The 26,306-nt window shown below is 33.1% G+C and overlaps 3 protein-coding genes across 3 annotated transcripts; all 3 read left to right on the top strand.

The window, feature by feature from the left end:
- Positions 1-836: 836 nt before the first annotated feature.
- Positions 837-6,132, top strand: LOC105626062 (transcription elongation factor SPT5-like; the record flags this gene model as incomplete). The annotated part of the gene is given in 9 exon segments (XM_012207376.1): positions 837-1,123; positions 1,218-1,447; positions 1,532-2,027; positions 2,129-2,471; positions 2,542-3,128; positions 3,221-3,576; positions 3,663-4,040; positions 5,455-5,624; positions 5,755-6,132. Coding segments are annotated over 9 exon segments (3,090 nt in total), but the record flags the coding sequence as incomplete, so codon positions are not given.
- Positions 6,133-9,440: 3,308 nt separating this feature from the next.
- Positions 9,441-15,957, top strand: LOC105626051 (transcription elongation factor SPT5-like). Its single transcript, XM_012207367.1, is given in 13 exon segments — positions 9,441-9,456; positions 9,521-9,644; positions 11,400-11,488; positions 11,626-11,691; positions 11,694-11,877; positions 11,958-12,190; positions 12,291-12,789; positions 12,879-13,227; positions 13,315-13,904; positions 14,121-14,482; positions 14,570-14,971; positions 15,422-15,597; positions 15,712-15,957. Coding segments are annotated over 13 exon segments (3,336 nt in total).
- Positions 15,958-17,775: 1,818 nt separating this feature from the next.
- Positions 17,776-21,805, top strand: LOC105618456. The gene is made up of 8 exons (XM_012199994.1): positions 17,776-18,112; positions 18,839-18,914; positions 18,986-19,157; positions 19,378-19,459; positions 19,999-20,109; positions 20,242-20,392; positions 20,732-20,947; positions 21,745-21,805. The coding sequence occupies exons 1-8, from the start codon at positions 17,776-17,778 to the stop codon at positions 21,803-21,805; spliced, it is 1,206 nt and encodes a 401-aa protein (XP_012055384.1).
- Positions 21,806-26,306: the final 4,501 nt, after the last annotated feature.

Raw genomic sequence — 26,306 nt, 5'->3', positions numbered from 1 at the left:
ACGTATCNTAGTATATATATATATATATATATATATATATATATATNTAAAATAATATAATTATGTATTATTACAATTATTTTATACAATTTTACATTTTAATTCATAATAACATTGAGTGAGAAACATACAGTGCATTTGTTAATTAAAAAATTTGATGATTTTGTCATTCGCACTCTCATTCTACTTCTGCATTATTTATTGTCAGAATAAAAAATTATAGTAAAAAAACATCGGTTTTTGAACAATAATTTTATATGAATAGAAAATATTTATATCATAAAAGTAGTTTAGTTATATCATAAAAAAATGAAGGTTCTATTTTCTTCCGTTTAGAAGGAAGAGAATCTCAGATGTTTCTTTTATATACATACCGAGTGTCTCATTTTAACTGGGAGACTGAAATATAAAATGTACAAAAGATATGGAAAAATGTTTCATATAAAATATATACGGGTATACATGTAGATTAGTTTATTATGTTATTTTATGATATAATTTTAAAAAACAATATTTATTTTATTTATAGCATAAAAATTAAGTGTACAAAAAGGAAGACAGAAGATATAAGCTCAGAAAAAGAAGAACAACCATGTTACATATCAGAATTTGTGAAATCCTTAGAATCAGGAGAAGAATCTGAAGGTATAAAGAATTGAAAAATTTCTAATTACACAAGTGAATAAAAATTAAATGATTTTTTTAAAAATTATTATTTATGTTTGTATGTTATGATTTATATTCCAGTATTTTATGATTTCAGAAGAAGACTTAGACAATATCAATGAAAAAGAGGAAGAGCAAGAAGAAGAAGAAAAGAAGAAGAAGAAGAAGAAGAAGAAGAAGAAGAAGAAGAAGAAGAAGAAGAAGAAGAAGAAGAAGAAGAAGAAGAAGATGATGATGATGATAATGAAGAAGATAATGATGATAAGCCGAAAAAGAAAAAGAAAAGTAGAGTTGCTAGCTTCATCATAGATGAAGCTGAAGTAGATGATGATGTGGAAGATGACGATGAATGGGAGGAAGGTGCGCATGAAATTGGTATCGTGGGAAATGAAGTGGACGAATTAGGGCCGACTGCGCGTGAGATTGAGAGACGACGTAGAGATACAAATCTTTGGAAGTAAATATTTAGAATTTGAGAGATTTGAAGATAATTTCATATATATCATGTTTGTTTTAATAAAAATTTTTTATCCTTTGAACATATTTTTTAGTTCACAAGAAGAGGAAATTGAGGAGTATCTTCGGAAAAGATATAGCAACAAATCGATAGCCGTTCATCGTTTTGGCGACGGCAGCAAAGAAATGAGCGAGGAAATCATCCAACAAACTTTATTACCAGGCGTGAAAGATCCAAATTTATGGATGGTAAAATGTCGAATAGGAGAAGAAAAAGCCACAGTGCTGTTATTGATGCGCAAGTTCATCGCGCATCAGAATTCAAGTGAGTTAATATAAATTTGACATATTATCTTACCGAATATACCTTACTACCTCTAAATATCCTTTTGCTCTTTAAAAAATTTAGATGAACCTTTTCAAATAAAATCTGTTGTGGCACCGGAAGGAGTTAAGGGATATATATACATAGAGGCTTATAAGCAATCGCATATAAAAGCTGTTATTGAAAATGTTGGAAGTCTCAGAATGGGTACATGGAAACAACAAATGGTGCCAATTAAAGAGATGACAGAAGTGCTGCGAGTAGTTAAAGAACAAACCCGTTTAAAACCTAAACAATGGGTCCGTGTGAAACGAGGCATTTACAAAGAGGATTTAGCTCAGATTGATTATATCGATTTAGCACAAAATCAAGTTCACTTAAAATTGCTTCCGAGAATCGATTATTCTAGATTTCGTGGCGCGTTGAGAACAGTACAGAATGAATCCGATATATTGAAACGTAAGAAGAACAAGCAACCAGCAAAACCATTTAATCCTGAAGCAGTTCGTGCTATTGGAGGAGAAGTTACTAAAAACGGAGATTTCCATATTTTTGAAGGAAATAGATATAGTCATAAAGGGTTTGTTTTATTTTATAATATTATTACATGTCATTATTTATACATATATTTAGGTATATACACATAATTTTAATCAATTAAAATGATTTCTTATTGTATAGGTTTCTTTACAAAAATTTTTCCATAAATAACATTATGGCGGAGGGTGTTAAACCAACACTTTCCGAATTAGAAAAATTTGAAGAAGCGCCGCAAGATGTTGAAATAGATTCCATTGATACACCAAAAAGTGGAACATTTGAAAAAAAAAATCAATTTCATTCCTTCAGTAATGGAGATAATGTAATAGTATGCGAGGGTGAACTTATAAATCTACAGGGAAAAATCATTTCCATAGATGGGAACACAATTATGATTATGCCTAAACATGAAGAACTTAACGAAGCTTTGGAATTACAAGCTTCAGAATTACGAAAATATTTTGCACAAGGCGACCACGTGAAGGTAAATTTAGTGCATTAAAAAATTATACTCTTTCTCACAACATTGTAATCTCATTTTAATTAATCTGCAGATTACGGCAGGACGATATGAAGGCGACACAGGTTTAATTGTTAGAGTAGAACAAAACAGAGTAGTTTTATTCTCAGATTTGACAATGCACGAACTCGAGGTTTTATCGAGGGATCTACAATTGTGTTCTGACACGGCAACTGGTGTTGACAGCTTAGGTCAATTCCAATGGGGTGATTTGGTGCAACTAGATGCACAAACAGTTGGTGTTATTGTTCGATTGGAACGTGAGAATTTCCATGTCTTGTCTATACATGGGAAAGTAATCGAAGTAAGACCGCAAGTTGTTACGAAACGTCGCGAAAGCAGAAATACAATCGCATTGGACTCTCAACAGAACACTATACAAAAAAAGGATATTGTTAAAGTAGTTGACGGACCGCATGCCGGTCGAGAAGGTGAAATTAAACACCTTTACAGAAATTTTGCTTTTTTGCATTCAAGAATATTCATCGACAACGGTGGAATATTTGTATGCAAAACCAGACATTTACAACTATCCGGTGGAAATAAAACAACTCCTATCTCTATACCACCATTGTTAGGATTTATGTCACCTAAAATTACCTCTCCGATGCATCCCAGCGGGTAGAATCTTTTTCATTCTCATTTCTATGCTCATTTTATTAATATATTTTTTCGAAGTTTATTTATATGTAAATTATTGCTCAATCTTACAGAGGTAGTTTTGGACAAAATAACGGAAGTGGACGAGGTAAAGGTCGTAGCGTTGATGGTATAAGACGTGATCGAGAATTAATAGGAATCACCGTCAAAATAATAGGTGGACCTTATAAAGGAAACGTGGGTATTGTAAAAGATGCGACGCAGACAACAGCACGAGTGGAACTGCATTCGACGTGCCATACCATCTCGGTTGATCGTTCTCATATAGCAACCGTTGGTGTTCAAATAAGAGATAGTGGCTTCAGCAACTACAACAAAACGATTTATGGACTCGGTGGACAGACGCCGACGTATTCGAAGGACACATCAAAAACACCTACGCATGGTTTCCAGACGCCTATGTACGAACGTGAGTATATTTATGCACATGTACTTCTATTACGTGGGATTCTTTTATGTGGAAAATGTAATCTTTTTTAATTCGAATCTTATCAGATGGTTCTCGTACTCCACATTACGCCGGTTCGATGACACCATCTCACGATGGCTCACGAACACCAGGTCAATCCGGAGCCTGGGATCCGACAGTTACTAATACACCTGCTAGGACGCATGATTTTGATGAATATAACATGGAGGAGGGTAGCTCACCTGGTTATCCTTCCGAATATGTTCCTGCTGAAGGGCCGTTTATTCCACAGATTCCGGGCATTATGTACGGCTCGGAACAAACCTACGGTTCATGTCATTCGAGTCCTATAGAAAGTTCTACTGTGAACTCAGATCATGAAAGCTACAGTGCTACTTCGTCAATGAATATTGGATACATCAACAGTTCATTTTCGACGCCTTCTCCAGGAGATTACACACCTAGTAAGTAATATATGGAATCTGAAGTAGAGATGAAGATTTATACATACAATATATATTTTTATTATTGGATCTCCATATCGTAATAGTTTTTTAACTTAATTTTGCAATATGATTGCCCTATAATTTTTTATTTACAAATTATAAATAAAGGTGATTTCAACATTATCTATTTTAATCTACTTAATTATATTTTTTAATATAATTAAATAATAGAGACAAATTGAATTAATTAATGAAATTAAATATGTGTAAATTTCAGAAACAGAAACCACTGCATCATCTCATACTTTATATTCACGACATTTAATTTTTCAAATCACTCTTATATTAAATTTTTAAAATTAAGATATACATATAAAATGAGAATTATGATTGAATTTAAATATACCGGATCAATTCTATATAAATCGAATGCTTTTATTAGGTGTACAACTTTGCTTCCGCCATTTTCCTATAGATGGCTTTAGCGGTAAGTGGTGTCGAAATAAATAGATCATAGACGTCATACAATAAACTTGGGCATCTGTCAACATAACCCCATAGAAACATTAGTCGATTTGTTTGCATCATAAAGTTATTCTCGATTGAAAATGTCAGTTTACGAGCCAAATTCTCGTCATTTGCGAGAGATTTTAATTTTTTGCTTCAATATGAAGAAATCTGCGGCTGAGGCTCATCGAATGCTCTCAAATACTTATGTGAGGTGAGGCCGCTATTAGTGAAAGAACGTGTCGTGAGTGATTTCAACGCTTCAAGAACGGTGATTTTGACATCCAAGGTCATGCTCTGTATTTGGTGGGACCAGCTCGGCGTAGTGTGTTATGAACTGTTAAAATTGAAACAATCACAGGCGATCGGTATCGAACGCAATTGATGCGTTTGAGCCGAGCATTGAAAGATAAACAGCCGCAATACAACGAGAGACACGATAAAGTGATTTGCAGCATAACAATGCTCGATCCCATGTTGCGAAAGTGATCAAGACATACTTGGAAATGGGAAGTCCTACCCCACCCGCCGTATTCTCCAGACGTTGCTCCCTCTGACTATCACTTGTTTCGATCAATGGCACACGGCCTGGCTGACCAGCACTTCCGGTCTTATGAAGAAGTAAAAAATTGGATCGATTCATGGATAGCCTCAAAAGCTGATCAGTTTTTTCGACGCGGGATTCGTACGCTATCCGAAAGATGGGAGAAAGTAGTGGCCAGCGATGGACAATACTTTGAATCATAAATGTATAACCAGTTTTTTACAATAAAGCCTCGAATTTCGGAAAAAAACGGCGGAAGCAAAGTTGTACCTAATATATGAAGCTATACATCATTTGTAGCAGAAATAAATTTTCAGCATCGTGACAAATTATTGATAAGGATTATTCGATAAGAAATTCCATATTTCAGTACTTATGCAGCATAATTTATCATTCTTGCAGGTAGTCCATATAGTCCACTAACACTTCACTTAGGAATGGATGCAGATGATGATTCAAATTGGCATACAACGGATATTGAAGTTCGCATTCGCGATACCCATGATGATCCTGCCCTCGTTGGACAACAAGGAGTCATCCGACAAGTTTCAGTAAGTGATTCTGTGTTTTAATTTTGGACTTAATAAAGATATTATTAGACATTAATGTTATTGGATATCGGTAATTTATATACTCGTTTTTATGATTGATTTTAAAAAATAACATGTTTATTTGTGGCAGGGTGGCATGTGCACCGTTTATTTACCTACGGAAGATCGAGCAGTGAGCATAGTGTGTGGACAATTAGAATTTGTAGTACCATCACGTGGCGATCGAGTTAAAGTGATTCTTGGTGAAGACCGTGAAGCCGTCGGCACTTTACTTTCGATCGACAATCAAGAGGGAGTGGTAAAGCTCACTACGGACGAAATAAAATTCTTCCAATTTCGGTTTTTGGGTAAAATGGAAGACATAAAAGGATAGAATGATGCGATACCGTTATTGATAACATGCTCCTTTAATGCGGCTTATGTATTATATATATAAAACACAATAATAAATGACATTTGTATATTATAAACATATATATCTGATAATTATATATCTGATATTCTTGAAGCTTCTATGGGTGCTTTCTATATAAAGATTGTTTCGCGGATTTCCTCCATGTCCAAATTCATTCTTGGAACGCCAAGCTTGATATTATCGAGAAGCTGCTCCTCGCCTTGATGAAGTGATAGACTGCAAGGTTCACGAAATGTTGCAAGAATGAATTTGAACACAGAGGAAACCCGCGAAACGCATAATCTTCACATTATATTATATGTCTGTTTTTTCTCATGTTCTACATTATAATTTGTAGAGAATTCGAAGTAATAGGAAAGAGAATGCATCATTTTGATTTTTGAATATTGCTGTCATGATTACAACTTGATTATCAAACGCTACTTATATACAATAATATTTATTTAATAATGAATGTTTATTAGAATTAAATTCTTGTTAAAATTTACATCAAATATAATCGCGTTAACTATTTACAATAGATTAAAAATTTTTAATTTATTATCTATCTCGTATAATTCGTATGATAATCAAAACTATAATTTTTAAACATGTCAAAAATTGATACTGTTTTGAAAAACGATCATGTAATCAAGGATTCAAGCAAAAAATTAACTTCCTATACATATATACCTAGCAAACGAGAATGGATTGAAATGAATTGAAATGGATTCAGATTTTCAGAAATATTGATTCACGAATATTAAAGTGAATGTTTTTCAATCCTGAATGCATTTACATTTTTATTCATTTATAGGAATTGGAGCATATCTCTATGCCTTTCAATCTAATATTAGCTTTTTCTGTGCACAACACACACATTGTGAATACTGTTCAATTCAAAATTTTGAATAGGAAATGCATTTTTCAATTCAATTGCATCTAATTGAATCTAATTGATTCCAATTGAATCCAATTAAATCCAAAAAAAAGTATGTGTTTCTCTATGCGTTTGCATTAAAATGGAATTATAAAGTTTTTTTAATTAGATTTTCAATCCATTTTTACTAAATATAATTACGAGTAGTTAAGTATATTTCAAAGCCTTTGTAATTACTAACAATTATATATATAGAATACAAATATTTCAAACTTTTCCAATCATATGCTTTTAATTAATTAATTTAAGGTTTAATTTAGCAAAAATGAGTTAGAGATCCTTCACCATCCCTATTAAAGCAGAGAGAAACTTGAGAGAGGACATGACAGATCAAAACTTGTAACCGCAAAATACTGCCGCGCAGTATTGCCCTCTGACAGAGTGGATGTAAATTATATAGCAACATCCACTTTTCTTAGGGTACATCGTCCACTTTTGCTGACGCCTAACCATTTGCAAGCTACTAATGATTATTGTATTGTATTTTATTTTATATTATGTCTACTATAGTCTATTATATCATATTTTATGTCTATTACTATGTTACATGTAGTCTTTCTTATAAAGCTTCTCAATAAACTAAATTAAACTAATTAAACTAAACATGATTTTTTTTCTTCTATCTCTTTCTCTAATCCGTATTTCAGCTACTCAACATTTAAATGTTGAGTTCTGAAAGAGAAAACGAACAAAGAAAGAAATAAAATAGAAGTTTAGATAACGTTATTTCGCGCATGCGCATTTCAATTTTGGCCAACATAAACTCAGGAGAGTTGCGCTACTGTATATATTGTGTTTTTGTTTCATGCAAAAGCGCGCCAATGAGCATAATTTCACTGAAATTGAAGGTGAAGGATGTCTTCTAAATTATTAATTCTCGCACTATTTATACAAAGTCTATTTTCTGTGGCTGAATTAATGTACACTAGTGCTTGTACTGACTCCCAGACTTATGCTCATATTCATAGTCAGACCTTGTACTTAAGGTTTCTTTAAATTTATCTTTAGATGCTCAGTAACTAATGAAATAATTCGTAGAGTATTGGAAGATAAATTTAAGGAAGGCCTTAAATATAAAGCCTGACTATAAATACTGGCATTAGTGCAGCCAGTACAGTGAACTCATGCATTGAGTTCTGTTGCACTGGAACAAAAAACATCGTTGTTAACACCATTTTGGGAACAGAAAACGCTTTAGGAGCTCAATAAAAGGAATAAGGAACAGAGAACAGAATAAGAATTTTAACTTATCAGAAATCATATATGGAATACGCAGTTTCTGATAGGTTGAAATTCTTATTCTCTGTTTTCTGTTCCCTGTTCCTTTCATTGTGCGGAGCTCCTTCATTTACTTTTTGGTCTAGTGCAATCAGTGCAGGAACAGAAAATAAAGAATCCTCAAAGTATCAATCATAAAACTTATCCCTAAGATAAAAAGTGAAAAGTGAAAATTTTTACCATTGAAATTAATGGAGAAATTTTTCACTTTTCACTTTTCATCTTAGGGATAAAGTTTCATGATTGATATCCATGTCATGAATGAAACGGAATGCATTTAAACTGTACCATTCCCGAGGATACGCAGTAGGAGAATGAATTTGAGGCCAAAATTTGATTGGTTATTCCAATATGTCAGTGTTATTATCATATATGTAATACTAGGAGTATTATACGCACGAAAGTGCATAGAGGCCAAAATTTAATTGGTTGGTCCAGTATTACTATTGGTCGCAATGGTACACCTTGTTTATGATCAAAATCGTTACAAATGCTTTGAAGCATTTGATGGATCAATTAAAAGAATTTTACAAACTGACCAGTTAAAAAACGCTTTAAAGTGTTTGCAGCATCGCATTGACTATATCCCCCTTGTATTCTTACATCATGAAAATACCCTTGTATTTCTATTATATCATGGCTGCATTCAGAAACATCATCCGAGTGTCTCCATGTATCTTATTTTTTAGTTTAACGATTGTATTCAACGGACTTAACGGATAATTCAAGAATTGGAAAGAGATAAGAAACAAGTTGAATTTCAGTTAACCGAATTATGGAATTGAGCATGAGTGAGCGTTCACTGCTATTGAAGTATTCTTTCAGATCTAAAATGCTGATTGGATGATCTAAAAGAATACATCAATAATAGCGCTCATTCAACTGTTGAGTTCGCTGAACGCAACCATTGGATGAACAACAAAGATAAAATAATATGTAGGGCACTCGAATGATATTTCTGAACGCAGCCCATGCATGTTATCCCTTCCATTATGATGTTTCCATAATTTCAATTCTTGTTCGACTTCGACGCCATGATAGATTAGTTGTCGTCAAGTTGTAGTGTTTGACTTTTCTTTAGACGTGTTAATTACATTAATTTTCCCATTTGTCGGAACAGTTATTATTCTCATTAATTCGTAATACTCTTATACGTTCTCTGCGTTTACAGTCTCAATATCCAGCACGCGTGAATAATTCCGATATGTCGGATTCAGAAGGTAATTCCATCAACAGGGGCTAAGATCGACCAATGTAGAATGTATATAACGAGACTTATTGTAGGTGCCAGCGATGCCGGAAGCATCGGAGGAAGATCTCGGAGCGTTTCTCGTAGTAGAAGTCTTTCACGAAGCTCGGGATCGAGGAGTCGGTCCATATCTCGATCACGTTCACGCTCACCATCTGGGTGAGTACAAACTGCAAAGCACAAGATACAGCTCGAATTGTATACTTCATATGTAACAGATGTAGATCTCGAATCTATTGACACATTTACTCAGAACTCTTTCTTTACTCATAGCATAAATTAATTTTTGTTAGAAATCTAAGAAAATGTTAATTGTTTTTAATTTAGCGAGAATAGTAGTGGACAAACGATGAGAAATAATATCCATTAGACAATATAATTAAACTAATAGGACTCCTTATGCGTAAATTAATGACTAAAACTGTTATGCATCAGAGAGCAATAATAAATTTGAAGCCAACATATGTTTGAACATGTTTCGATTTATTTTGAACTATCTTCACAAATATTTGTTAAAAGATTAAATATATGAAACATTAAATTGATTTCAAATTTATTATTGTGTTTCAGTTATTGCACTGATTTTCACAATTTTATGCAGCAAATCTTTGCTGGAGATCTCCTATTTCATAGATTCGTGCAAAAATGAATAGTGAGCAAAGTTTTTGGCTAGTCCACTTGATTAGCCAAATGGAATCATTTTTTGAATGGTCTATTCAATGCTTCTTCATTCATAGTAGCATAGTAGGAATAATCGGTGAAGCTTTGCTCTATGAAAAGGTAAGGCTTCAGCAAAGAAAGAATGCTTTGTTTTTGGTGGAGTTGAAGACTTCTTCACCAAAGCTTTATTTAATTTTAAACAAGAAATCAAAGTAACATTGATGCAATCAAGCCTTAGAGAATTAAAATTTGCATCCTAGTTCATTTTATAAGGTGTTGTCACTTAAATGTCTGCTTATCTACATATCCAATTGATGAAGTCTCATCTTGCAGGTTGTATTTCGTTTTTAAATCGTCATCTTTTATTGGGGGCGATGCTCTTGAAGTTTCTTTTTGAAACCTTTGAAATTTAATGAAGAAGATGCTCTTATATTTATTTGTATGATTTACCAATTAATTTTTTGTCTTGAGATATGATTTTGCACATTGGATGATGCTAATTACAATATATACAGTTAATTCGCTAAAAAAGAAATATATATTAAAATTTGGTCTAATAGAGAATAAAAAATAGAGAAAATTGAACGTTAACAAATTTACTGTAATTGTTTATGATTCAAGGAGTTCGTGTCAATTGATCTATGCGTTCAGGAATTCTTTCAGAAACTTTACTCAAGTGCACATATATATCATGCTATTCTTATTTAACTCTTAAATAGGTATACAAAATCACACAGTGATTGTTACAAAGTTGCCCTGAAACTTTCTCCTGAGAAGATTGAATACCAGATTGTTCGATTTATCTTTTTACTCATAATACTGTGGCCCATTTTTTAAACAAATTGGAAATTGATTCATAGGAAAGAAAACAAAGAAGAAAAACAGACTCTAACTTCATGCGCATATTAAGGATTAACATTTGGTTTGGAATAAGAAGAAAAATTATAATAAAAAAGAATGGGTTTTTTGTAACAATTTCATGTGAGTAAAAGAAAATTCAGGTTTGTACTTTCACAAATAAAGATATTTTCTTGCGTTTAAAAGGAAGAGAATCTTAGATATTCTAGATATATATGTGTATATATAATATATATATATATATATATATATACATGTGTGTATGCGTGTGTGTATGCGTGTGCGTGCGTGCGTGCGTGTGTGCGTGTGTGCGTGTGTGTGTGTGTGTGTGTGTGTGTGTGTGTGTGTGTGTGTGTATGGATTAATTTATTTTATAAATATTTATTTTACTTACAGCTCAGAAGATGGAGATGCGAAGATAGATGAAGCAGAAGAAGTCAGATCCGGAGATGAAGAAATTGTGGAAATGGAAGAAGAACCTGAAGGTATAATAAATCAGACAATTTCTAACATACAAATAAAACTTAAGTGTTTTTTTAAAACAATTTTTACGAATTGTTTTATAATTTTTTTTATATATCTTATGTTTTATTATATGGTTTTATTATATGGTTTGTTATAGGAGAAGACTTGGATAGCAGTGAATACGATGAGGAAGAGGAAGAAGAAGATGATGATAGGCCGAGAAAGAAAAAAAGAAAGATAGATTCGGTGGCTTCATCATAGATGAAGCTGAAGTAGATGATGAAGTAGAAGATGATGATGAATGGGAAGAAGGCGCTCAAGAAATTGGTATCGTGGGAAATGAGGTGGACGAATTAGGACCGACTGCGCGTGAGATTGAAGGCCGACGTAGAGGTACAAATCTTTGGGAGTAAGTATTCAAAATTTAAAAATGATTTTATATATTTTATGTTTGTTTTAACAAAAATCCTTAATGAATATATTTTCTAGTTCGCAGAAAGAAGACGAAATTGAGGAATATCTCCGGAAGAAATATGCCGATGAATCAATTGCCGCTCGTCGTTTTGGCGACGGTGGCGAAGAAATGAGTGATGAAATCACTCAGCAAACTTTATTGCCAGGCGTGAAAGATCCAAATTTGTGGATGGTAAAATGTCGTATAGGAGAAGAAAAAGCTACAGTACTATTACTGATGCGGAAGTTTATTACATATCAATTTTCGAGTAAGAAATATAAATTTGAAAGATTATATCATTTTGATTATATTACCTGTTATATCTTATCGCTGTTTTCAAATATCTCTTTATCTTTTAAAAATTGTAGATGAACCTCTTCAAATAAAATCTGTTGTGGCACCGGAAGGAGTTAAGGGATACATATACATAGAAGCATACAAGCAACCGCATGTAAAAGCTGCTATTGAAAATGTCGGAAATCTCAGAATGGGTATATGGAAGCAACAAATGGTGCCTATTAAAGAGATGACGGATGTATTACGAGTAGTTAAAGAACAGACGGGATTAAAAGCCAAACAATGGGTTCGTTTAAAACGAGGCATTTATAAAGATGATATAGCTCAGGTTGATTATGTGGACTTAGCACAAAATCAAGTTCATTTGAAATTACTTCCAAGAATCGATTATACTAGACCTCGTGGCGCGTTGAGAACAGCGCAGAGTGAATCCGAAGCATTAAAACGCAAGAAGAAAAGACGACCACCAGCAAAACCATTTGATCCTGAAGCAATTCGTGCTATTGGTGGAGAGGTTACCAGCGACGGAGATTTCCTTATTTTTGAAGGAAACAGATATAGTCGTAAAGGGTTTGTTTTATTATATATTATTATTGTATATTATTACGATATTTTTACATATACATAATTTCATTTAAAATTCTTTCGTATTTGTGCAGTTTTCTTTATAAAAATTTTACCACAAGTGCTATTATCGCGGAGGGTGTTAAACCTACACTTTCCGAATTAGAAAGATTTGAAGAAGCGCCAGAAGGTGTTGAGATAGATTTAAGTGGTACGCCAGGAACTGGAACTTCTGGGAAAGAAGATCAATCTGTAGCTCACTCTTTTAGTAATGGAGACAATGTAGAAGTGTGCGAAGGTGAACTTGTAAATCTACAGGGAAAAATTGTTTCCATTGATGGGAACATGATTATGGTTATGCCGAAACATGAAGAACTTAAAGAAGCTTTGGAATTCCAAGCTTCAGAATTACGAAAATATTTTACGCAAGGCGATCATGTAAAGGTAAATTTAGCGCATTATAGAAAACTATATTTTACATGCTAGAAAAATTATATTTTTTCGTACATTACTATTTTAATTAATCTCTAGGTTGTAGCAGGACGATATGAAGGCGATACAGGTTTAATTGTTAGAGTAGAACAAAATAGAGTAGTTTTATTCTCCGATTTGTCTATGCACGAACTCGAGGTTCTTCCGAGGGATCTGCAATTATGTTCTGATATGGCAACTGGTGTCGACAGCTTAGGTCAATTTCAATGGGGTGATTTGGTGCAGCTAGATGCACAGACAGTTGGTGTTATCGTTCGGTTGGAACGTGAGAATTTCCATGTCTTGTCTATGCATGGGAAAGTAGTTGAAGCAAGACCACAAGGTCTTACGAAACGCCGCGAAAATAGAAATGCGGTTGCCTTGGACTCTCAACAGAATACGATACAAAAGAAAGATATTGTTAAAGTAGTTGATGGACCGCATGCTGGTCGAGGCGGTGAAATTAAGCATCTTTATAGAAGTTTTGCCTTTTTGCACTCGAGAATGTTTGTCGACAACGGTGGAATATTCGTATGCAAGACCAGACATTTACAGTTGTCCGGTGGAAATAAAACAACTTCTATTAACTCTATGTCACCAGTGGCAGGATTTATGTCACCTAGAATTGCTTCTCCGATGCATCCTAGTGGGTATGGTTTTTTCTTCTCATTCTATTCTTAAAAATTGTGTTCAGTAGATTCAATTGTTGTGAAGCAAATCCAAGTGCTCGCTGCTATTGATGTATTCTTTTAAATCATCCGATACCAGTGAGTGGATTACAGATTCATTCCGTAACGATTGAGTATATTGAACGCGACCATTAACACAGTTTTTCAAAGTTTACTTATGTATTTTCAATCTTACAGAGGTGGTTTTGGACGAGGCGGCGGAGGTGGACGAGGAAGAGGTCGTGGTGGCAGTAGCGGTGCAAGACGCGACCGAGAATTAATAGGAACCACTATCAAAATAACAGGTGGACCATACAAAGGAAACGTGGGTATTGTAAAAGATGCGACAGAAACAACAGCACGCGTGGAATTGCACTCGACTTGCCAGACGATCTCTGTCGATCGTTCTCATATAGCAAATGTCGGCGTCCCATCAAAGGATGGTGGCTTCAGCAGCTATAACAGAACTCCAGCTTACGGAGCTGGTGGACAAACGCCGATGTACGCACGAGATGGATCAAAAACACCTATGCACGGTTCTCAAACTCCGATGTACGAAAGTGAGTATATCTTTTCATATATATTTCTTTTATGTGGAATGAATCTTTTATATGGAAACCATAATCTCTTTAATTCTAATGTTATAGATGGTTCTCGTACTCCACATTATGGTTCAATGACGCCATCTCACGATGGTTCGCGAACACCAGGTCAATCTGGAGCTTGGGATCCAACAGTTACTAACACACCCGCCAGGACGAACGATTTCGATGGATATAGTATGGAAGAGGGTGGCTCACCTGGTTATGGACCCGGATATCCTCCTACTGGAGGACCATTTACTCCACAAACTCCGGGCACTATGTACGGCTCAGAACAAAGCTTCAGCTCATATCAGCCAAGTCCTAGTCCTGCGGGTAGTGCTACCGCAAGCCCGAGTCCTGCAGGCTATGTTGCTACTCCATCCCCAAGTGGTACCGGATACACCACTAGTCCACATGGTGCGTTTGCGACACCTTCTCCATTAGGTTATAGTCCTATGACACCTGGTAAGTAATATATGGAATCTTATGTGAATAGAGATAGAACTGGTTTATAATCTTTATTGTAGGATCTCAATATTACAATAATTTAATGCTATAGTATAATTGCATTTTAATTTTTTTTCCGCGTTATTTACAAATCTTAATGTTAAATAAAGTTCTATGATTATATTATTTATATATTTATCTTAATCTACTCAATTAGATTTTTTATATAATTGTATTATATAATTGTATTAAAATGCAGAAACAAATTTTGAATAAGTGAAATGTGAATTCTCGAAACTTCATTTACACTTGTACAATCTTTAATTTTTCAAATCAAACTTTAAATGAAAATAACGTGGGGTAACAGTTAGAATTAACTAAGAAATTTTTGATGTAACAAATTATATTATGAACGATATGAGATTCATGCTCAATATAAATATATAGCGTAATTTGTAATTCTTATAGGTATACCAGGTAGTCCATACAATCCACAAACGCCTGGTTCAGGAATAGATGCAGGTGTCGGTTCTGGTATCATAGGTAGTTCAGAATGGCATACGACAGATATCGAAGTTCGCATTCGCGATTCTCATGATGATCCTGCCCTCGCTGGACAGCAAGCAGTTATTCGAGGAATTTCGGTAAGTAATTTTGTCAAGTCTGGACATAAAGATATTATTGTGATATCGATAGTTTATATGCGTGTTTATATGATTACATTGATTTTTCAAGAGTAACACGTTTATTTGTGGCAGGGTGGTATGTGCACTGTTTATCTACCTACCGAGGATCGAGTAGTGAACTTAGTGTGTGAACAATTAGAGCCTGTGGTACCATCACGTGGCGATCGAGTCAAAGTGATTCTAGGTGAAGATCGTGAAGCCGTCGGCACTTTACTTTCGATTGACAATCAAGAGGGAGTGGTAAAACTCAACACGGACGAGATAAAATTTTTGCAATTGCGGTTTTTGTGTAAAATGAAAGACATAAAACAAGGATAAAATGATGCAATAGCATGCTCCTCTAATGCGCCTTAGATATGTTTAATACATATTTAATACAGTAATTATAAATGACAAAGCACGAGACTGCTATGCTAGAGATCTCGAATTCGATCCCAGGCAGATTGAAGGATTTTCACGCGCTCGTAGCTTTTCTTTGGTGATCTGGCAAATCACCAAGATTATCTATTGCCAAGAGAACATCTTAAAAACCGTTCAAAACCGGCATTAAATTGTAGGTCCCATATGTCTCTGTGTACCTCATAAGCATACATATGAGAGGTAGACCTGGTCCCGATTTGGGATGTTGCGCCACTGGATTGGAATTATAAATGACAATTGTATATTATACACATATACACTTTATATATCTATTTTCTCTCTTGTTCTATATTATAATTTATAGGGAATTGACTACAGTAGAAAAAGAAAAGCATTCTTTAATATTTGATTGTTGCTGACATGATTACGACTATTTTTATCAAACTGATAATCAAATTATAATTATTTCATAATACATGAATTAATGCTATGTATAATACATATGAATTAATATTATATATCATGTATTGTTATGAAATTATTTATCTGCGTGATTAGTAAATATATATGTAATCATTATGTGTATACATTATCTTGTGTAACATTTTTTTTATTCTCCCATATTTTGGCATATTCCATTTATATCCTTAGATTTTTCTAAAATTTTTTATAATATAATATTTTTTTAAATATATATAATCTAGATACATATGCATTTATCTTTTTTTATTATAAATTTTCGTTTATGAAGTAAGGAATCATGTCTGAAGTTATTGCTTTATTAACACGAAGTAACATGCGTCTAGAAATAAAATAGTTGTGATATAATAATGGGCGCAAGTCGTTATAGATTTGTCAGGAATATTCAAGAAACCCGTGAAAATAAACCACGCGGTTGAATTTGGAATTTTTGTTTCGGAGTATGAACAAATGTTCCTTATGGTTTCTCTTGATATTTATAGGCTACATTTGTGAAAGGTTTGTTGTATTTAATAAAGATATATACGTATCATTTAACAATGAAATGTCTAAATTTATTTAAATTTGTGCAATTGATACTTCAAGAAATAATCTTTTGGTAAAATTTATATAATCGCATTACTATTTACGGATTGAAGTTTTTAATGCATTTTTATTATTTATCTTATACAATTTGTGACAGAATAATCGAGGTTAAATCTTTTAAACATGGTCAAAAAACCGGTACCGTTTTATTTGAAAGAAACGATTATAGAAAGCAATGCTGGACAAACGAGGAATTTACTATTCTTAGTAGCCGGAGAATGTTTCAAGATATTCTACCTAATGTAAGACTCAAGAAGGCAGATTTTCTAAGAACTTTGTCGATTCAAACTATGTTATAAAAATTGAAACAGTATCTTATTTTTAAAAGTAATAAAAAATTTAAGAATTTGATTAAAAATTCCTAGAGAATGCATTTTTTTGTTCTTTGAAATTTATAAATAAATTTGTAATAAAAAAGATCTATATATTTTTTGGGATTTCAATGAAAATGTCTAAATTGTCTAAAAGATTCGAGTCTTTTACAATGAAAAGTGAGTGTCTTGCTTAGCAAAGAAAAGCATGAATCTTTTTAAGGTTCTATTTCAAGCACTAATATAACATATCATTTTATCCTTCTTTAATATTCGGTGAATAACAAAAATAAGATGATACATCATGCGCATCATGCATGAAATGGAATGTACTCAAGAATTTCCTTTCCGCCAGGTGAATGTCATCGATCCTCAGAATGATCAGTACATAGCGCACCTTATGGACTATTTTCACATATGCCTCGAAAGCGTACGGAGGCTGTCCGTTGGCAAAACGAAGCATTTGATGCTGAAAGCTCTGGCAGATACTCTGGGCGGTTATTTGCGAGTCTACATCCTCCCCATCACAAGATACTCATATTACGCGGGTAACATCAAGTATCGTAACGCGAAGATGCTGTTCGATCTTTACGACGAGCTGAAGATATTTCTTCAGACCAATGGCGCTGGTTGGTCAAATCCTAACAAGGATTTTACGAATGTCAGAATCCCTCCTATTGTAATTACACCGCCAAAAACGTCGGTCGCTTGTAACGGGCTTATCACGTATTCGTCGTGTAAGTGTGACTGTTAATCTTTTGCAATCCAAACAAATAAAAAAAGAATAGATGTATATTAAATGTATTACTTTAATACCTAATTTTGTAAGCAATAAGCAAAATGACATTTTATAAAAACGGAAAACATAGTTATGAATTTCTGTTGATTGAGAAAATATCTACCTGTAAATCTAATTGCAAATTGAAAACTGCATATCAAACTCATCTTGATTTAAATCTAATGTTGAAAGAATCAGTCTAATAATTTGTTGTTTTTTCGAATAAATGAGAATAGCTTTTGGATATGACGGCAGTAATTATCGAAGCTTCACGTTCAGAAAAAAGAAAAGGTCTATAATGAAGCAAGGACATTCGAGACATGCAGTCGATGGTGAGAACGAAGGAATGAGTTTAACTTTAAACGATACTTGTGTACTATTTTTAGTATTCCATGTGGCTGACATACGAATAAAAGCTAAAAGTAGTGCCATCGCTATCCAAGGAATATTAAAAAAAAAGAAATTATTTTTGTATACAAATTTGTAATTTACATAAATAAAATAAAATTAATACAATTACCTATTCTATAAAGAGAGAGTAAAGATGAGATTGAAACAATTACTGATATGAAATTGCAAACATTTCTCTACGACAGCTGAGCAATTCTATATCACAATTTATTTTTAATTTTAAATGCCACAGATTAATATCAGTTATTATTCAATTTTTATTTTACTTTACAAGGCTACGGTAACGAGGCTATGACAAGCGAAGTTATAATACCCCTTCCGTTTCTCGATAATGAAGCAGAGCCTAACAGGTAGTTATCGAATAGTAATTTTTTGAATGCCTTGGCGATCAAACAGCCTCAACACATTATTTTCTGTCTAGCATCGCGTTGCCCTTCAAAACCGACAGCCTACAATCATTGTACTCGGAAAAATCAGCTTTCGCCCTCGTCAAGTACTACATCGCCAGCGTAAAATGCATCACTTCGCGATCGAGTATGAAAACGCGATTGCAAGCATTCAACAAGGACTTTTATGCCTGGTTGGAACAATCTGTACGTTGTGAGCAAGTTTTCATTGATGAAATAATGATATTATATATGTAATATAAATTATATAAAATATTTGGGAAAAAATCTTAAAGTTTATATATTTAAAAAATCATGTTTTATTCCTCTTTTCTATTTTTCTATTTTATAACTGTCGATGCGGTTGCTTGAGATTAATTTTAATTTAATTTTGAAACGACTAAAAACAACATTTTTCGCATTTCAGGTACGTCAACACTTAGACGACGAGAAGTGGTATCCAGCATTCGGTGGTGTCCTTCGAATACTGGCTACTTTGCGAGAAATGGGTAATATTTTATGACGGTCTTTCGTTGCCTGCGATTCGCCGTGTTTGAAAATTAACGAGATCATATGTTATTCCGTTTAAGCGTTCATATAGCTAAGAAACTGCAGTCCTCTGCAACATTTCTCTGAAATCTCTCTGCGTGTTCGCGCAAATTTATGTGCGATTTCATCGTGCACTTTCAAGGGGAGTAAAATATAAACGCATGTCCATTAACCCTTTGATGCATTTCGAAGATCAAAATGACTGTGTATTTTGCTACATATAATTTTCTTATCACCATAGGTTCTCGAAATGTTTTGCTTTATTTTACAGTTATGAAATATTAATAAACAGTCTTCTAGATTGTATTTGAAATAGAGAGAATGTTAATTAATTAATGAAATGATCGATTTAAAAGTTATAATTTTTAATATATTTGTACGCAATAACATATAATACATCAGTTTTTGAAAAAGCATATATAAATACGCGAGTTATTTCGTATTTTTTCTCACAAATGATTTTATAGTATATTTTTGTGACTTGATGTCTTATAATTAGATATTGGGGGCGATATTAAGAGAACAAGTGGTACTTATCAAGTTATGCCAGTAGATATGGAACATCAAATGGATGAGAGTGCGTCATCGTTTTACAAAGGAAAGGGAGAAAGTAGGTTATTTCTTTATGAGACAACACAATTTTTTTTTCTTCTCATCTGTATCATCTTAATAACACTACTTTCTAATTATTCAAAGCACAATTAAATTGTAAAATGATTAAATTGATGCCGATTAAATTCAGAGAGTACAACGATTGGACCTACGCAGCTTGTGATTATAGCAATAGTATCCGTATTGGTGATATGGTTGTTGGTGGGTTTGAGCTTAGTGTGCTATAGATTTCTCACTAAACCTTCCGAAGGTTGTCAACCTTGTGAATCAAAGTCTACACCGTAAGTTTTTAGGTATTGCTTTCTTTTGCTTTTTTTTTCTGCTCACACCTGGCTTACTTCAAATTATTTATACTAAATATCTGGTATATTTTAAGTTATTGAAATTATTTAAATTGATTATTTAAATAATTATATATTTTTTATTAAATATTTTAATTTTATTATATGTTTTACTATATATAGATATTATATATTTTTTTATTTTATATCCTAAATTTATTATATAATATTTAAATTTATTATTTAAATTTTAAATCTTCTTGTTTTTTCTTCAATTTTTGAGAATGACTGCTTTGAAAAAACACTGCTGTGACATTCAATTTGTCCTTTTTTCTTTAGATTCGCAGTTCTTTATGAAAATTCAGACTATTGCCAGCCGGATATGTGCCCCTCGAAGTTGCGTAAGGGCGTGGTTGAAAAATTGAAGGAATGGTGGAGAGATAGGTTTGGAGGATGCCCAGAAGAATGCCAGGAGCATGTAGACGAGGAACGTTGCTTGGCTGAAATCAGTTACAATAGCAAAGACATCGTCAGCGATAGCAGCAAAATTTACTCGTGGGCTTATCTTTATTACATTACTCTATATTATTTGCATTAAAATAATATTATATATATCTTTTTTATTATTAGAATAGTCTGTACATATTATTAGAATAGAAATTTTATAATTGTATTGATCTCTGATTAATATGAATTAATTATATCGTGTTATATTATCTCGATTTCAATTTTACATCGAAATACTTCGATTTACAGGAGAAAGAAATACACTAAATCTACATCAGCTCCACAATTAGGAATGTTCAGAGGTCGCACGATTTTTAAAGTAAATGATTTAACTTTTAGTTTATTATCATACTATAGCTAATATGATAGCGTATAAGCGATGTGTTTTTGATCTTTTTAGTAATGTTATTATTAATTATTATCTTAGTAATCAAGAAATATTTTGAAACATTGCAGCAGTTACAATGTTGCTGGAATGTTTCTTGCATACTGGAATAGACTTCAAGAAATTTAGTTTAACATTATTTAGTTAACATTATTTTACATAGAAAGAATGGTTCTGTTAAGTATCTAAAATTTTAATTAAATATTAAATCTGAAAATACAGTTTTTTAAATCATCAAAATAATTATGTAAAACGCTTAAGCGTTGATGCTGCAAAAAATTTTAACCTTCCAGCAACCAGTTTGAATGCTCTACATAATTTTGATGGTTCAAACAAAATTATTTTTAAATCTTTTTGTAGCTAAATTTTTAGATACTTGAACAGAACCATTCTTTCTCTGTAGCTATTTATTTCTGCTATTTTTATGCGATTTTTGTATAATTATGAATTTTATTCACAGCACAGCGTCTGCTATAGTTCTGAAGGATCGACCACCTATTCCGATAGTCCAGCCAAGCTAAGATAACAATTAGAAAATAAATAATGATTTTGAATACGTGGGATACGAAAGGATAAAAGAATTGTATTTCTCCTTTAAGATGTACCATTTAATTTTAGGATATTTCTATTATTTAATAAAAAATAAAACTCAATAGACACGCAAAACTTTCTAATTCTGCACAATCGCATACGTGCGGCATTCACAAGAAGAAACGTGAAGATTGTTTTGCTTCACGCTCTGTCAAGCCATTAATCTAATTGCATTACAGTTGGCTACGCCGAAAACTCACCCCTGATGTTTCTTCACTGCCAGCTTCTCTTTCCTGCGATCACGTACGGGAAAGAGAATTATTCAACTTCTTATTCTCTGTAACTCTTAACAACAATGTTGATATATCATTATATTATTTTTGCTCAGATACCTGAAAAAAATCTGTCAATGACAACTTAACGATCTCGAACTGTCATTAAAGCCCGGTTTCACAAATAATAAAATGAACTTTAATCTTAGTTTAACTTATTATATAAGAAAAGTTTTCGTGTATTTTTGACATTTCTTTATTAAAATAAAATATATGTGTGCGAGAGGACTTTTCATTCCAACATTTTTGTTGCATTGTTATCATTCCAAGAAGAACAACATAACATTATTTTAATGCCGTAATAACATCAAAATGATATTAAAATGAATTGGAAATGATTGAAAATGATTGAAAAATGACTTTTAATGATCATTTTGGAGTCATTTTGATATCATTTTGGTATGACTTGTTGTTTTGCTTGGGATTCTATGTTGGCAAATTCTGCTGTTAGAAACTAAGTTTAATGAGGAAGCAGCAGATTGAAATCTGCATTGTCATGATCGAGTTTACTGACATATTGCTAGTGTATTGCTAGCATTTTGCTATCTGGGTTAATTTTGAGATAATCTTGGTTCAACTTTTCATCTTTTTCTAATTTTTAGAACTAAAAAAAGATGAAAAGTTAATTAAACCAAAATTAAAATTAAACTAATAGAAACGGGCATAATTTTTGGAAAAAGATAAATAGTATACAATAAATTAAATCGAGATTAATATTATATTTATGTAACTATGCCAAGAGTTATAGAATCGAGGTACTAGATAGATTTTTAGAAGGGTCGATCACAGTTAGAGATTAATATTTTTTTCTTAAATATGTTTTTAATGCTTCAAACATGCTTCAAACAATACTGTACAAAAACATTAAAAACATATTAAAAACATCAATTAAGCATGTTTTAAACTGTTTAAAACATGTTTTTTACCAACCCTGGTCACAGTAAAATATACGAGTAAAATTCAACAACTTGTTGCGAATGAATTGAAAACAAGCGACGCGAACGCCAAGCGGCGTGGAAGTAGGGAAAATGGAGCAGCGCGGCGGTTTTATGAACGTCCCCTCCTCGCGCCATCTTGTGCGCGCATGCGCGTCTTCCGAGCGACGCCGAGACCGCGCAAAGTTAGCGGCCGGCCGGCAGTCTCGTGCGATATCTCGGTTGATTCGTTACGTCGTTCTGTGTATTTACGTGAAAAGGCGTGACACGCATCGTGAGACCGGCTCTCGATCAACGAAATTAGACGAATAGAGTCGCTTTCGAACAAACAGTTATAATCCGAATAATCAGCGAAGGCGTCGTTAAACGAACGTGGACATTTATTGCCAAAACCGTGTCGTTTATTGTATCTTTGCAACCGACAATAGAACTGTCAGTAGAACTGCGACAGTTAACGCGTGATGTACGATGTCTCGTGTAAATAACCGACTTTCGGGAGCCTCGCGCAATGACTCCATCATAGGTGATCATAGAATGGCGTGGGTGTAAAGTCGATCAAGAAGAAACGATCAAATTCTTTTGCGAAAAGAATCACGCGATCAGTACGACCATCATTTGCGCGTAACTTCACAATAGTGACGTTTCGTCGTTCGTCGCAACACGCATCGTGCACTTTCGATCGTTATTAATCGTGACGAGGGACAAGAACGGGAATCGTTAGGAGCATTCGACGGATCCGTGTGTTAATTACTTTTGCGATCTGGTTCACGGGAAGAAATTCGCGCGCGTGGATGCCGACGAAACGTCGCGGCCTGATTCGCCGAACGGCGGCGTGCGCGCATGCTCCATTTTGAGAATTCGAAATTTTACAAGTGACTCGAACGAACGCGCTTGAAACTACGTTCACGCGTCTTCGTGCATTCGAGACTGTTCCTCGAGTATGTGTGCCACGGCGGGATTCATGTGCTTCCTTGTTTCCGCGCGCGTCTACAATTGACTTTTGTGCATTGTCTTGTGCGTTTCGCCGTGGGACAACATGGCACGCTGGGATCATCGCCAATTATGCACGCTGCTCTTCCTGCTCCTCTTCGCGGGCATCTTGAAAGGTGAGTTTTTACGCTGACGTTTTCAAATTCTCATTGTTCGAGCTAATAAAGTGCATTATCTGTTAGTATAATGATAATATAATGATAAAATTCTAGAATCTGTTTCTCGATCGAGATTGATTTTTTTAAACATGTATAATCACTTGTGTAATTACATACATCAACTTTATTAGCTCCTCAAAATTGGAATTTTTGAAAGAACAAAAGTCGAAATTTTTTAAATGTAATTGACTTTCCAAGACATATGTTTTACAATCGTTTATCATTTAGATAATTTTGAATAATCTTAATTTGTTTTCTGAATTCTATCATAAGAGAATACAACTTTTCTCATAATCGTTCGAGAATAGTTTTATTTCTACATTTTCTTATGTATTTTTCTTCATGAAAACTGAAAGTTATTTAATAATGATATTACATTCAAAGAAAAACTGGTACCTTGTATGAAATAAAGTTAATAAAATTCTTTTACGTTGTTATGAAATCGCCGTCAGTTATTCAATTATTTAAAAATTTAGAGAGAGTTAGATCAACTCTAAATTAAATGATTAAAATATAATAAAGAATAAGGATTTTATTCTTTATTTTAGTGCCATTATAATGATAATCTTCGGTTTTAAAGAAAAATACATAAGAAAATATGTAGAAATAAAACAATCTTCAAATGAAAAAGTGAAAAATATATTTTTCTTATCTATAAACGACTCAATATGATAACTTAAACATTTTTTTAATAACGATATATTAATGATATAAATATTAAATATTAAATATTAACGATAAGCCCACTGTTATTTTGTCTTTGAAATCTTTTATCATTCGCTTTATCTGCAGTTTAATCAAAAGAGTTCTCGAAGCATAAAGTAAACGTTTAATCTCCACTCGAAATTTGTGATTGGCCGAAACGATTTGAGAGTACTTTCAACTTCTGTTCTTCTTCATAAACATTCAACAAGTGGCGACAGGTCCACTGGCTCGTGCGAGTTAAGTTCACGAGAGCTTTTCAAATCGCTCGAACTCCGCGAGGACTTTTTCTGTTGTAAAATATCGAGTATACTGCTACAGTGAGTCAAAATGTTCCTTGTTATACACGGTGTTTATGTGTTTCACATAGACCTTTTATTAATTAAATATATAGATGAAATAATTTTAATATGTAAATAATTTTACAACATGAAATTAATTATTGATTGGCAGAAATCATCAATTTTAATACAACATTAGTGCGACACTTGTTATTGCAGTCAAATAATTTTATATGCAATTGTTTGTTAAAATTTCAATTTATATCCTTAACGTATTAATCAACATCATAAACACAATTTTATATTTTTGAATTTCTATTTGACCGATAAATTCCAAATTGCTAAATTTTGTATTACATATTAACCGATAAATTCCAATAATCAAAGTATTTTGTTTTCCTACTAAAATTCATAAATAAACAAGCACAAATTATTGAAGGATTAAAGGATTAAAAGTTTCTCGAATTGAAAAGGCACTTGGCATCTGAGTATTTATTTCGATAAAACGTCAGTGTTTGCAATAAAATGTTCTTCGAATTGTATATTGCGTGATTTTCGCGTGTACTGTAACAGCAGACGTTTCAGCGCTCGCAGACGTTGTAATTTGTAAACGATTTAAAGCATTTTATGCTCCGTTAACCACGGTAATAAGCTCGCTTTTAATTACCGTCTAATGTACTCTTACCGTCTCCCTTGACACTCACTCTGACCGCGTAACAGGCAACGCTTTTAATTTATCGATGGTTGAGCTTGTGAGAGACGAATTCTGCGGCAAGAGTCTGGACCAATTTTTCCTTCCTCATTTTCTATCCCAAGACTAATAGATTTAGCCGACGCGTTTCCCAGAATATTTGTACGCTTAAATTAATCGAGGGCTGATAAATTACGCGCCTTTTTTTTCTATATTGCAATTTTTTCCATATAAAAGTCAAGATTGTTTTTTTATGATATTTTATAGAGCACAATATAAAAAAAATTACAATTTATTAATGTTTTTAAAGATTTTTTTGTAGATATTATACTAATTGACATCATCAATGAATAATTATCAATGCCCATTTCTTGAAAGAGTGTTGTATAACATTATTTATAT

Source organism: Atta cephalotes (assembly GCF_000143395.1).
Source record: "Atta cephalotes unplaced genomic scaffold scaffold00001, whole genome shotgun sequence".
NCBI lineage: Eukaryota > Metazoa > Arthropoda > Insecta > Hymenoptera > Formicidae > Atta > Atta cephalotes.
Note: the sequence above shows the minus strand (reverse complement) of the source record. Positions and strands in the feature narration are given on the sequence as shown.

Bases quoted from the DNA above. Each gene is read 5' to 3' on its own strand.
- LOC105618456 (XM_012199994.1), top strand. From the start codon at position 17,776: ATGGACTATTTTCACATATGCCTCGAAAGCGTACGGAGGCTGTCCGTT. The intron at 19,158-19,377 runs GTACGTTGTGAG...TTCGCATTTCAG, and splicing joins ATGCCTGGTTGGAACAATCT to GTACGTCAACACTTAGACGA. The intron at 20,110-20,241 runs GTAGGTTATTTC...GATTAAATTCAG, and splicing joins TTACAAAGGAAAGGGAGAAA to AGAGTACAACGATTGGACCT.